Below are 12977 nucleotides of genomic sequence, written 5' to 3'. Positions count from 1 at the left end.
ATAGTCCGCCGGGACCCTTTCCGAAGATTACTTTTAAATCATTGACCATAGCAAGTACGTGATCAGCGTTACGCATGGCGGGCTTCTTCCGGTGATCTGCCTCGCCTTTGAAATGCTTGCCTTTCTTTCGACATTGATGGTTGGTCGGAAGAAATCCACGATGGCCCAGGTACACATTCTTCCTGCATTTGTCTAGGTATATACTTTCGGTGTCAGCTAAACAGTGCGTGCATGCGTGGTATCCCTGATTTGTCTATCCTGAAAGGTTACTGAGAGCGGGCCAATCGTTGATGGTTACAAACAGCAACGCGTGCAGGTCAAATTCCTCCTGTCTGTGCTCATCCCACACACGTACACCGTTTCCATTCCACAGCTGTAAAAGTTCTTCAACTAATGGCCTTAGGTACACATCAATGTCGTTGCCGGGTTGCTTAGGGCCTTGGATGAGAACTGGCATCATAATGAACTTCCGCTTCATGCACATCCAAGGAGGAAGATTATACATACATAGAGTCACGGGCCAGGTGCTGTGATTGCTGCTCTGCTCCCCGAAAGGATTAATGCCATCCGCGCTTAAACCAAACCATACGTTCCTTGGGTCACGTGCAAACTCAGCCGAGTACTCTCTCTCGATTTTTCTTCACTGCGACCCGTTAGCGGGTGCTCTCAACTTCCCGTCTTTCTTACGATCCTCACTGTGCCATCGCATCAACTTGGCATGCTCTTTGTTTCTCAACAGTCGTTTCAACCGTGGTATTATAGGAGCATACCACATCACCTTCGCAGGAACCCTCTTCCTGCGGGGCTCGCCGTCAACATCACCAGGGTCATCTCGTCTGATCTTATACCGCAATGCACTGCATACCGAGCATGCGTTCAAATCCTTGTACGCACCACGGTAGAGGCTAGGATGCAGTCATTAGGGCATGCATGTATCTTCTGCACCTCCAATCCTAGAGGGCATATGACCTTCTTTGCTGCGTACGTACTGTCGGGCAATTCGTTATCCTTTGGAAGCTTCTTCTTCAGTATTTTCAGTAGCTTCTCAAATCCTTTGTCAGGCACAGCATTCTCTGCCTTCCAGTGTAGCAATTCGAGTACGGTACCCAGCTTTGTGTTGCCATCTTCGCAATTGGGGTATAACCCTTTTTTGTGATCGTCTAACATGTGATCGAACTTCAGCTTCTCCTTTTGACTTTCGCATTGCGTCTTTGCATCGACAATGACCCGGCGGAGATCATCATCATCGGGCACATCGTCTGGTTCCTCTTGATCTTCAGTAGCTTCCCCCATTGCAGCATCATCGGGCACATCGTCTGGTTCCTCTTGATCTTCAGCAGCTCCCCCCGTTGCAGCATCATGGTATTCAGGGGGCACATAGTTGTCATCGTCCTCTTCTTCTTCGCCGTCTTCCATCATAACCCCTATTTATCCGTGCCTCGTCCAAACATTATAGTGTGGCATGAAACCCTTGTAAAGCAAGTGGGTGTGAAGGATTTTCCGGTCAGAGTAAGACTTCGTATTCCCACATTTAGGGCATGGACAACACATAAAACCATTCTGCTTGTTTGCCTCAGCCACTTCGAGAAAATTATGCACGCCCTTAATGTACTCGGAGGTGTGTCTGTCACCATACATCCATTGCCGGTTCATCTGCGTGCATTATATATAATTATGTGTGTCAAGAGTAAGAAAATCAGAAAAGTATCTATCTAAAGTAAGAAAATCAGACAAGTCTCTATCTAAAGTAAGAAAATCAGAAAGAAGATAAGAACAAGAGGCTCACCACGGTGGTGCCAGCGACGAGATTGACGCGTGCGATCTACGGCGGTGAAAATAGGGACGGGGCGCGACGGACTGCTAAATCTAGACAAATCTCGGGAAAAATGGAGCTCCGAGGTTGAGCTTCGAGAGGAGAAAGCTTAATTAGTGTGGCTCAGGCATTTCGTCGAACACCTCATGTGCATAGGAGGTGAGCTAGAGTACCCAAATGGCCTCCCCTCGCCGGCCAGAAAAAACAGAGTGCTCTGCCGCGGCGATGGGTATATATAGGCAAATTATTTGTCCCGGTTCGTGGCATAAACCGGGACTAACGCCCCCCTTCTATACCGGTTCAAGGCACGAACCGGTACCAATGGATGTGGGCCAGGAGTGCGGCCCATTGGTCCCGGTTCATGCCTAGAACCGCGACAAATGGGTCGAGACGATCCGGGACCAATGCCCACGAGGCCCCGGCCGGCTCCCTGGGCTCATGAACCGGGACTAATGCCTCCCATGGGTCCCGGTTCGTGAAGAACCGGGACTAATGGGCTGGCTAGGCCCGAACCAAAGCCCTGTTTTCTACTAGTGCTAGTACAAAGTTGAGATAGTTATTTTGGGACGGAGGGAGTATAATTTATGGCAATAGCTTGTTTTTTTTTTTTTTTGGGGGGGGGGGGGGGGCAAAGTTTGTTCCTAACTCCGTTGTTTTCACTTCTCCTCGGACTACAAAATTGAATCTTGTTGCCAAAAGAATGAGAAAAAAAGAAAAAAGATAATTTATCTCAAGCTCAGAAAGGAGACACATATTGGTTTATCATAAAATAATCACATGTGTCTTCCGGTAATAATGCTAACAATGATCTTATAGGCGGATAGACAGAGACCAAAAATACTGCTTAGGTTGAGGAAGTTCTTATTGATAACACAGACATCGACATTGATAATAATGATGATAACATCAAGACAACTAGTAATTATGTTAACTTGGATACTTCTCCTTTTGCGGATGTTGGTGGTTCCTTTTATCTTGATGAATTTGATCCAAAAACTGGGGTTGTCTTGGTCCTAAACAAATTGACATTCACAAAAGGGCCCTAAGAGCAACTTCAACGGAGCGACCCATTTCGTCCGTCGTCGTCTGTTTGGGACCGCGCGGACAAAATGGATGGCCCAATGTGCCGATCCATTGCCAAAACGCGTCCGCTTCTCGTCCGCGTCGATCTATTTCCGGCCCAAATTTGAGACTGAATTGCATCGACGCGGACGCGAAGCGGACGAGCGCGTGCCCTCTCGGTGTCCGCCCCAACCACCCACGGTTAACATTATTTATGACGGTCGCCTTCCTCAGGCCAATATGTCAGCGGCCGCGTTCGACCGTTTTTAATTAGCCCGTGCGGTGGGTTCCGCCTCATCTGCGTCCAGAACCCACCCGTCCCCATCTCGCCACGTCATTGGCGACCAAACACTAGCCGCGTGCCATGTCCGGCTCCTTCCAAAACAAGGGCAAGGCCCCCCTATACCCCCGCGCCATCTCCCCGCAGGCGTCTTTCCGCCGTCCTAGCCAGCGCGTCAGCGTCCCGGTGCACCAAGCGCGGTTGCACTGGGAGCACCGCGTGCCGCTGCCTTACCCCGATATCACCCTCCCGCACCACTGACACCTGGATTCGGAGAGGATCGTGGTGTCGGCCGTGCCGCGGTCGACAAGGTTGCACGCGGAGGAGGTGAGTTGCCGTCGGCGTCTGCTGACACCGGAGCAGCAGCTCAACCCTGCCTACGCGACCGACTCCCCCCACTGGGAGCTCTAGTTCGTACCCGAGCACGAGGAGCAGCGTCGACATGGCATGCGTGACGTGCAGCCAGGGGGCCCTCTGCCGCCCCCGCCCATCGTCAGCGAGGAGGACCAGGATGCTGAGGCCGCCTACCAGGCAGCGCTGGCAGCTGTTCTCGGCGAGAGCGAGGAGGAAGAGTGACGCAAGGCCGACGAGGAGGAGGCGTACCAGCAGCGACTCGTGGAGGCCATCGCGCTGTCGGCCGCCGGCGACTGTGTTGTGCCACCTCCGACGAAGACCGACCCACGGAGCCACGGGTGGTCTCCCAGTGGACCAGCTGCGTCCATGAGTGGCTCGGTGCGCCGTCCATCTGGCTGGGCGCGACACCGTAGCAGGAGGAAGCCTACCTCCTGCACTGGAAGACGGAGAACCTGCGGGCGAAGCGTGCCGAATGCCGTCAACTGATGGAGCTGGAGAAGGAGGCGGAGGAGGAATGACGGGAGATGGAGGAGGAGGAGCGCGCCCATGCTACCGTGCTGGCACCGCCACCAGCACAGCCCGCGCCGGTGGCACAGACGACAGAGGTGCGGGCAGCTGCGCTCTAGAACACGGCGTTCCCCTCGGCCTGCCGTGCGCCTACGTTGGTCGACCTCACCAGCCCCAACGCCGCCGCCGCCTAGGGCTGCCTCCTAGTTTACGTTTTTTATGTTTACTTAATGTAATGGGGACGCGTGGACTCTTGCCAGCTTTCGTGGCCGGCTTTAATGTTTAATTTTGCTTGTTTATTATTTTCGAAAATGCTTTATTTTTTTCACACGCCGGCAAAAATGGATCGGGCCAGCGTTGGGCGCATGCGCCGACCCAAATGCCGAAGCGGACGTTGGTGTCTAGCGGGCCGACCCAAACAAACAAAAAGAGGATAAAATGGTCGTCCGTCTGGGTTGGCCGGTTGGAGTTGCTCTAAAAAGACTTCAATATTGAAAAACGTCCCAGTGTCAGATATTCTGAAAGCTTTTTGGAACTATTCTATACGAGGATTCTATTAAATGGGAAGCATTTCGATAGGGGTTGACTTGTCTATCCTATGGACCTCAAAAGAGTCTTCTTTCTTCTTGTAAAGACCAGTTGATAAATGCCGGGAATGATGATAGGATAGATCTTGGCAATAGAGTTAAAGAGCATGAAAAAGTGTAAAATTTGTTTTGAATATGACCACTTGGTATGAGTTACGTACTAGATCACAAAAGTATCAAACTATGAAAAACGATTATCGATCGGCGACAATTTGAGAATGCAAAGGAGAAAAAGAGAGAAGTCTATCTTTGAATTGGTGCATTGTCAAATTTCTTTCCAACCATAATTAAGACTTTTGTGATACTAACAACAAAATGTATGAAGATAGCAATGGAAATTTCTTGGGTTTTGTAGATAGGTTTTTGGAATTTGATAGAATTATTTACGAGCATGTTCATCGTATTACAATTTTCAAATGATCAAACTCATGCTCGTTACCTTTATTATAAAATTCAGACTAAGTTTATACACTTGCTCGCTTCTTCCATTAAGTCTAAGATTATAAAGAAAATAAAGAATGCAATGCATTTCTTGGTCATAGTTGATTCTACCTCTGATGCAAGCCACCAAGAACATATTTTTTTAATTATAAGATTTTTAAACGATACGACTGGGCAAGCAAGTTGAGAATGAACGAAAGTTTCTTGATGTTGGTATAGATGATTGAGAGGACATGTTTATGTTAATGAGCCAAATATGAAAGTAAAACATCATGTCATACAAAAGAGGCAATGAATGTAAATCTTAGAGGTTTTAATTTCATACGACATGTGTGTTTCCGGAGCCTCAATATAACATTTTGTGATATAGCCAAGAATTGTGGCAAAGCTAAAGAGTTTTTTGGAATCACCCAACACACATACACAACTTTTTCTAGTTTTACTAAGAAATGGAAGATTCTGAAAGATAACATAGAAGAATTGACCCTGAAGTCAGTATCAGTTACATGTTAGGAGATCATGTTGACAATGTTAAGGCTATCAGATTTCAATGCATAGACATTTGGGAGGGTCTCCTTCAGGTAACCAATATTTTCATATAAATAATGATGTAATTCCTTTGGCTATCTTAATCTATAACATATATTTTCTTTCTTTTCATTTCAGGTATCAAACATGGTTAATGATTTTATAATGGGTAGTGATGCTAAAGGTTGTGCAAAATGAACTTGGGGAGTGTAATTTACGGTGTCATTAGTCATTTGGTGTGAGATATTGTATGTTGTTGATTTAGTAACAAAACACTTGCAAACATTATTCAACAGCCATAGATGTTGCTATTGAGGCATTGCAATGGTTGATTTCTTTCCCCGAGGGTATAGAGAAACTGGTTTTTAGAGTGGCTGTGAGAGGTTTGAGAAAGAGATAGGACTTGTGTGTGGCCCACACACAAGGAGCGCGTGTCTGGTTCGAAGCACTGTCGCGACGATACGAAAGACCGAGTCGAGGCCATGTGCATGCGCGACCGGCGGAACACGCAGCCCTGTCGAGCGGCTGCGAACGTTTACCTTGTTTTAAACATAATTGGCAAAGATTTTTGTCTCGCGTTGACAGTGACACCCAACCTCCCTAAAGATTTGCGGACAGAGCTGGAGTTTAATTAGCTCCGACAGAGTACTGAAAGGTGCAGCACGTACGATGGGAACGGTGGACGCCGAGGCTCCCTTCCTTACGGAGCACATGGAAGATGAGCCACCGCTCGCTGGCGTCTCCGACTTCCATGGCCGCCTCGTCTACCGCAGCACCTCCGGCGGGTGGCGATCCGCCCTCTTCGTCGTCGGTACGTACGCCCGCATGCACCGTCCTAGCTAGTTAAGCTTTTCATCGGCGACAACTGATCAATCTTCTACCGATATGGCCGGCCGGCCGGCCGGCGGCATTCATGCAGTGGTGGAGGTCACCAGCGCTTTCGCCTACTACGGCGTATCGGCGAACCTGATCACCTACTTGACGGGGCCGCTGGGTCACTCCAACGCCGCCGCCGCTGCCGCCGTGAATGTCTGGGCGGGAACGGCCACTCTCATGCCCCTGCTGGGCGCCTTCGTCGCCGACTCGTGGCTGGGGCGCTACCGGTCCATCATTGTCGCATGCATCCTCTACGTCTTGGTAATTCTTCCTTCATTTAATTCTTTGTATACATTTCAACGCACGGCACCATCAGTAGGCAAACCTTAACAACTGAAACTTGATTGCGCGGATAATAGTAGTAAGCAATAATGCAATTTCCAAAACATACTCATGCGCAATCAACTTACGGTAGGTGTATATAAAAAAATGGATTTCTTCTGATACGGATCAGGTATGTATTTGTTTTTTTTGCGGGTAAATGTATTTGTTATATTATGACGGGATGGAGAGTATGTACTTCCGAAATATAAGAAAATAGTTGTATGAACTATCTGTAAGTAATAATCAAGGAACAATGTCAGGGGCAGTGACGAATTTTGTTTGTGTGTGTGTGTGGAAGAATGACCATTAACTCCTACCCTCTGAATAGTACATCTTCAGTTCCGAAATATAAGATCTTTTAAAGTTTTTAATATAAACTATATACGGATGTATATACAAATATATCAAAGTGTACATTCATTCATTTTGCTTTGTATATAGTCTATATTAAAAAACTCTAAAATGTCTTATATTTAGGAAGAAGTAGTAATCAATAATGCAAGTTCCAAAGAAACTCATGCACAATCAACTAACGGTAGGTCGATAAACAAATATAGATTTCTTCTGATACTGATTATGTTTATATTTGTTATATATATTATGACGTGATGCAGAGTACGTACTTGCGATATATAAGAAAACAGTTGTATGAACTATCTGTAAGTAATAATCAAGGAACAATGTTAGGGGCAGTGACGAATTTTGTTTGTGTGTGGAGGAATGATCATTAATTCCTACTCCCTCTGTCCCATAATGTAGGACATTTTATGACATTAGTGTAGTGTCAAAAATCATCTTATATTATGGGACAAGGGGTACATACCCGAAAGAATAATAATACTCCCTCTGTCCGGGTTTATTAGACCCTTTATATTTAGTGTCAAACTTTGACCATCTGTAGAACTTTCACCATATAATAGAAATGCTATAAGAAGTATATCATTGGATTCGTATTCTAAAGAGGATGCACGACATATAGTTTTTGTGACATAAAGTTTATATATTTTTAATTTTGCCTCATGGGAACAATCTAAAAGGGTTATGATCCTGAACCTATCGTCCAATCTGAGGATGCTTAAAGTCAAAATTAAGTGATTATTGTTCCTGGAGTGGAAGTCTTATGATCTAAAGCATACTTTGGAATTATATAGTTTCTCTTTTTTAGAAGACGGTGTCTGCCTTAACAAAATATTGGCCTGGTCACACGTTATGGAGAGTGTTTCGATCAACACCAAAAATTGGCTAGCCTAGTCCGTCTGTGTGCCTTTTTCACCAATTTGTGGTTGAGATGTTGAGGTGGAAATCATTCGCCAAATAATTGGCCGCCAGCTCCCTTTGATGTGCACCTTAAAAAAGTCCCCATGAACATCTGTTTTTTTGTTCCCTTTTCTATGATTTCCATACATAATGACAGTCTTGGAGGTAACATATGGATCTGGAACAAGTACATAAAAAGGTTCAAGTTCACCTCAATACGCAATCTCTCTTCTATCGTGATTCACCTTCATGTCGTAAACTTTTGGTGGATACCTAGTTGCATGCATATTGTTGCTGATTGATTGTGGTCTTATGATTAAAGAAAATTAGTTGCGAGTAAAATATGTCTAAAATTCTTGCCAGTTTTTTGGTCAATGGCAATGTTTCCAAACCAAATGCTTGGTAATTTTCAAATATTTGGTTATGCCCATGTTTTGGCCATACAAATTTTTTGGTAGGGTTAAGTGGGACTAATAGCAAACATACCCATTGAATCTAAATGCCCAAAAATAAAGTCAATGAGAATGTTCCTAATAGTGAGACTAGATGAGTGTGTTTCATTGCAGAAGACATGGGTGTTTCCACAATTCAAAATATTCCACAAAATAGAAAGAGCTACCGAGGGCAATAAGACATTGTCGAGGCTGAGCGGGAAGGGATCATCTCACGGGAGGGGTGTTGGAGTCTTAATCTTGATCATCCATGAAGAGGAAGTAAGTATGCTTGGAGGACAAGTAGGCTCCATTGATTATGAATCTATCATCATTTATATCCTTTGGGCAAAAACCTCGCAACAAATAGAAGAGAACATCTAACTCAAACAAGTACATGTTAGGAAGGCGACCCGTAGGTTGGACAATAGCTTATTTTGCATGACTTGTAAGACTAGGGAATGGTGTTTGAAGAGTGGGAGTAGATATGTGGGAAGATGTCAAATGAGGTTCTCTTAGGAGGCAAGCATCTATCTTGAAGACGTGGGCAAGACCATTATTGGTAAGAACAAAAGGAGATTTTTTGGCGGACAATTATGTGGCTGTTTACAGTTATCTAGAGGAAGGGTATTGGAATGTTTATCAACAGTTGTATTGGAGAGTACCAAAGGGAGGTTGGGGCATTTGCAGCAGTTGGAAAGCGAACATCATGAACAATTGGTTATTATTGAGAAGCATGCTTTTCAAACCTACACAAATATTTTTGTTGTTGTTGTGGATGATGGGCTGGAAAGTGGAGGGGGTACTTTGATAGGTGAAAATGGTAAACCTAGCTAGGTCTGTGAGGAGAAAGTGACCGTGCAACCAAAAATATTCACAATGTGATCATGGTGTAGTGGTTCGTGTGTATGGGGTTATAGGTCATTTTGTGGATTATTAATGCCAACTCTGGACCAATGGCTATGGCAAAGTCATCGAGCATGGTGTTAAGTTGGTTGTCAGCCTATGTGGAGTTGTGGGCTAGAATCAACATGTCTTCGGCGTATTGGAGGACGATAGGGGTAAGTTAGGGTCGATGGGGTTATGTAGAATGTCTTCTCGGTGTGCTATGAGTATTTGGTTATTTAACAAGACTGCAACAATTATGAAGATGCGAGGGGAGAACGAGTCGACGTGATTTAGTTCATTTTACCAGTTAATCCAATTTCAGGGATACCATTTAGGAGGACAATAGTTTAACTAGAGGAAAGAACCGTTTGAATTCAAGAGCTCCAGGCTGATAGGAAATCCTTGTTGGTAAGAATAAGGAGAAGAGAGTCCCATGCGGTGGAGTCGAAAGCTTTATGAAAATCGAGTTTGAAGGTCATAGTGGTGCCCTATCAAGAACGCAGCATCTAAGAAATATGGGCATAAATAAAATTATCTGCGGCAGAACTGCCATTGATGAATCTAGTCTCATCATTGAGAAAAAAAAGGAGGGGTGGTTAGGGATTTTAGTCTGTTATTTACAAGGTTGGCAATGGCTTCGGAACATGCGATTTTGGAGAGAGACATGTAAAAAATCATTGGCAGGTCTATCAGTGTCGTCCTTGGGGAGAAGAATCCTATGTTCTCTGTTGAAACATTCGACATTTGCAGCCTGTTTTTGGAAATACCTAAAAATGGGAGAACTACTATTTTACGGAGTGCCCGTACTTTCTGTACAAATTGAGGCGAAAACCATCTAGTCTGGGGTAGCGTTGATTTTCATATGCAGAAATGCATCATACACTTGATGGTTAGATAAAGGGGCTTCGAGTGAGGAAAGTTGTGGAATGGAGGTAGGGTAGATGTCTTAGAGGGGAAAACACAGAAGAGGTAGTTTTAGAGGTATAGATGAGGTCGTGGAAGTAGTATTTCGGGACTTTAAAGTTTTGTCCATTTGAAAATAATTTGAGGCCTTTAAATTTTTCATTGCAGATAATATATTTATAGTTGAAAACAACCATTCTTTAAATAAGAAGTACTCACTGCTTTCATTTTTGCAAATCAAAGGGCATCCAGATCGATTCACTAATATAGGATGCCATAGTCAATTACGCATGAAAAACCTGCACTTTACTAGTTATTAATTGCATAACATGGTTAATTGACTAAATTGTTGCAATTTCAAAGTGTAGCATGCCATTTTACATTAATTATCTAAGAGAGGGAGGGATTAATGAGATAAGTAGTTACCTGACCTGGCCTTGCGGAATCGATTCGCAGACCTCACAAACCCGAACATTGGAAGCACAATTTTTCAGATTTTATATTGGATAACGGGTTAGAATTCAAGCTTAATTGAATTTGCTAAAGAACTGTAATTAAATTATGCTAGATATATCGCAAGTAGAATAATGCAATTGAAAGAAAGCAGAACGTTAGTATGATCTAGAATGTTTCAAAGATTTAGTAAAAGGTGAGGGACTACTCTATCGATCCATTCCAACGTAAATTCAAATTTGGCTAATAAAAATAATATAGAAACAAGTAATTTCTATTGTAATATAGGTTATGTGTTTTCAAATGTTTCAAGAAAGTATAATTTGCGGTTTAAAATGTGTGAAATACGATTGTTTGAACTTAAGAAAATCACTATATATTATTTTCTAATATCCGTGACATGCCATCCATATTTCTGTCCAAGTTAGACCTTTCGATGAGCCTGGCATGAGCCTGGCATGTCAGTACGTCTCTCTGAGGCATGAAAATCATGGAAAAATAAACACAAGTATTAGAAAAGTTCACTTAAATCTGATAACTGTGTCACACTTTGGAACAAGGGGGGCTGTCAAGGTTGTGAAAATGTACGCCCCCTTAAGAAGACGATCGGTAAGGTGTGGGAGTTTTATTCCCTCGGTTTAATATGGTTTTGAAAACGTCTTAAAACTATACACGTAAAAAGTGTTTCTTGTATTTTGGATTTTTTCTTTATGGGGTGATCACTAACCAAACACTGACAACTAAAAAGTGTACTTGTGCAGGGATATGCCATGATCACTCTATCAACCATGCTCTCGGCACATGATCCATCGTTGCAAGCCGGCGACACCTCTCCTCACCCCTTGTCGCTGCAGGTGGTCTTCTTCTATGCCTCCCTCTATCTCATCGCCGTCGCGCAGGGCGCAGATAATCCATGTGCACTGGCCTTTGCCGCCGACCAGTTTGATCCCGACCACCCCAGGGAGTGCGCCGCCCGCAGCTCCTTGTTCAACTGGTGGTACTTCTCCTTGGCTGTAGGTATCACAGTTTCTGTTGGTGTTGTCGGCTACATCCAGGAGAACCTTGGCTGGGGAATTGGATTTGGCATGCTATGTGCCCTCATGCTATGTGCCTTTGTTGTCTTCCTCCTCGGCACCCCTACATACCGCCTCTATGAGCCCACTCCCGGCGCTGGTAGCCCCTTCGCCCTCCTTGCTCGTAGCCTCACTGCGCTATCACAGCATGACAATGCCACTTCATGCTCATTGCTAGAAGCCAAAGACGTTGCAACCCAAAAGGAGGACGCGCGTGCGGTGCTACGGTTGTTGTCAATTTGGGCAGGATGCCTAGCATATGGTGTGGCATTTGCTCAAGTCATGACACTCTTTAACAAGCAGTGCCGCACCCTGGACCGCCGCATCTTTGGCGGCGTGGAGCTGCCGCCGGCGGCACTGCAAACGTTGGGACCTGCATCAGCCCTATTGTTTGTCCCCATATATGACCGCGTGCTCGTGCCGGCACTGAGGCGCACGACAGGCACCCTGTCGGGGCTGACGCTGCTGCAACGTGTGGGCACAGGATTGGCGCTGACCCAAGCCTCAATGTCGGTTGCGGCATTGGTGGAGGCGCGGCGCCTTGAGACGGCACGCGAGCACGGCCTAGTGGACGACGCGGAGGCAACAGTGCCGATGTGCTGGGCGTGGCTGGTGCCACAATACGTTTTGATTGGGGTGGCTGGTGTGTTCGCGGAAGTGGGGATGCAGGAGTTCTTCTATGATCAGATGCCCAGCGAGCTACGCAGCCTGGGCATGGCGCTCTTCTATAGCGTGATTGGCATCGGCAACTTCATCAGCGGCGCTCTTGTTTCCCTAATCGACCGCATCACCAGCAGCGGTGGCGGCGACAGCTGGTTCGCGGACAACCTGAACCGTGCTCACCTCGACTACTTCTACTGGTTGCTCGCCGGCTTCAGTGCCGCCGAGCTCGCGCTCTTCCTCCGTTGCGCAAGCACCTACGTCTACAGTCACAAGAGGCTCCGCTGAAGCAAGTGCATTAGTACAATGTTGTTACGTATAGTATACTAAAAGTTCAAAGCTCCTGCATTTTCCTTAAACAATGTTGGTATATACTACTCCATCCGTTTCTAAATATAAAGATTTCACTAGGTATTGCATATAGATGTATATAGATATATTTAAAATGTAAATTCACTCATTTTATTCTGTATGTAGTCTGTAATGAAATATCTAGAAAAACTTATATTTAGGATCAGAGGTAGTAAAATTTGTGACATG

At 45.2% G+C, this 12977-nt stretch overlaps 1 protein-coding gene across 1 annotated transcript; it reads left to right on the top strand.

The window, feature by feature from the left end:
- Positions 1 to 6250: 6250 nt before the first annotated feature.
- LOC123431317 (protein NRT1/ PTR FAMILY 5.10-like) lies at positions 6251 to 12777 on the top strand. Its single transcript, XM_045115139.1, has 3 exons — positions 6251 to 6383; positions 6492 to 6709; positions 11466 to 12777. The coding sequence occupies exons 1-3, from the start codon at positions 6284 to 6286 to the stop codon at positions 12723 to 12725; spliced, it is 1578 nt and encodes a 525-aa protein (XP_044971074.1). The 5' UTR covers positions 6251 to 6283; the 3' UTR covers positions 12726 to 12777.
- The last annotated feature ends 200 nt before the right edge of the window (positions 12778 to 12977 follow it).

Source organism: Hordeum vulgare, chromosome 2H, assembly GCF_904849725.1.
Source record: "Hordeum vulgare subsp. vulgare chromosome 2H, MorexV3_pseudomolecules_assembly, whole genome shotgun sequence".
Lineage (NCBI taxonomy): Eukaryota > Viridiplantae > Streptophyta > Magnoliopsida > Poales > Poaceae > Hordeum > Hordeum vulgare.
Note: the sequence above shows the minus strand (reverse complement) of the source record. Positions and strands in the feature narration are given on the sequence as shown.

Excerpts from the sequence above, each read along its gene's own strand:
- LOC123431317 (XM_045115139.1), top strand. The coding sequence starts at position 6,284 with ATGGAAGATGAGCCACCGCTCGCTGGCGTCTCCGACTTCCATGGCCGC. Across the intron at positions 6,384-6,491 it reads ATCCGCCCTCTTCGTCGTCG|TGGTGGAGGTCACCAGCGCT; the intron begins GTACGTACGCCC and ends GCATTCATGCAG. Across the intron at positions 6,710-11,465 it reads CATGCATCCTCTACGTCTTG|GGATATGCCATGATCACTCT; the intron begins GTAATTCTTCCT and ends GTACTTGTGCAG.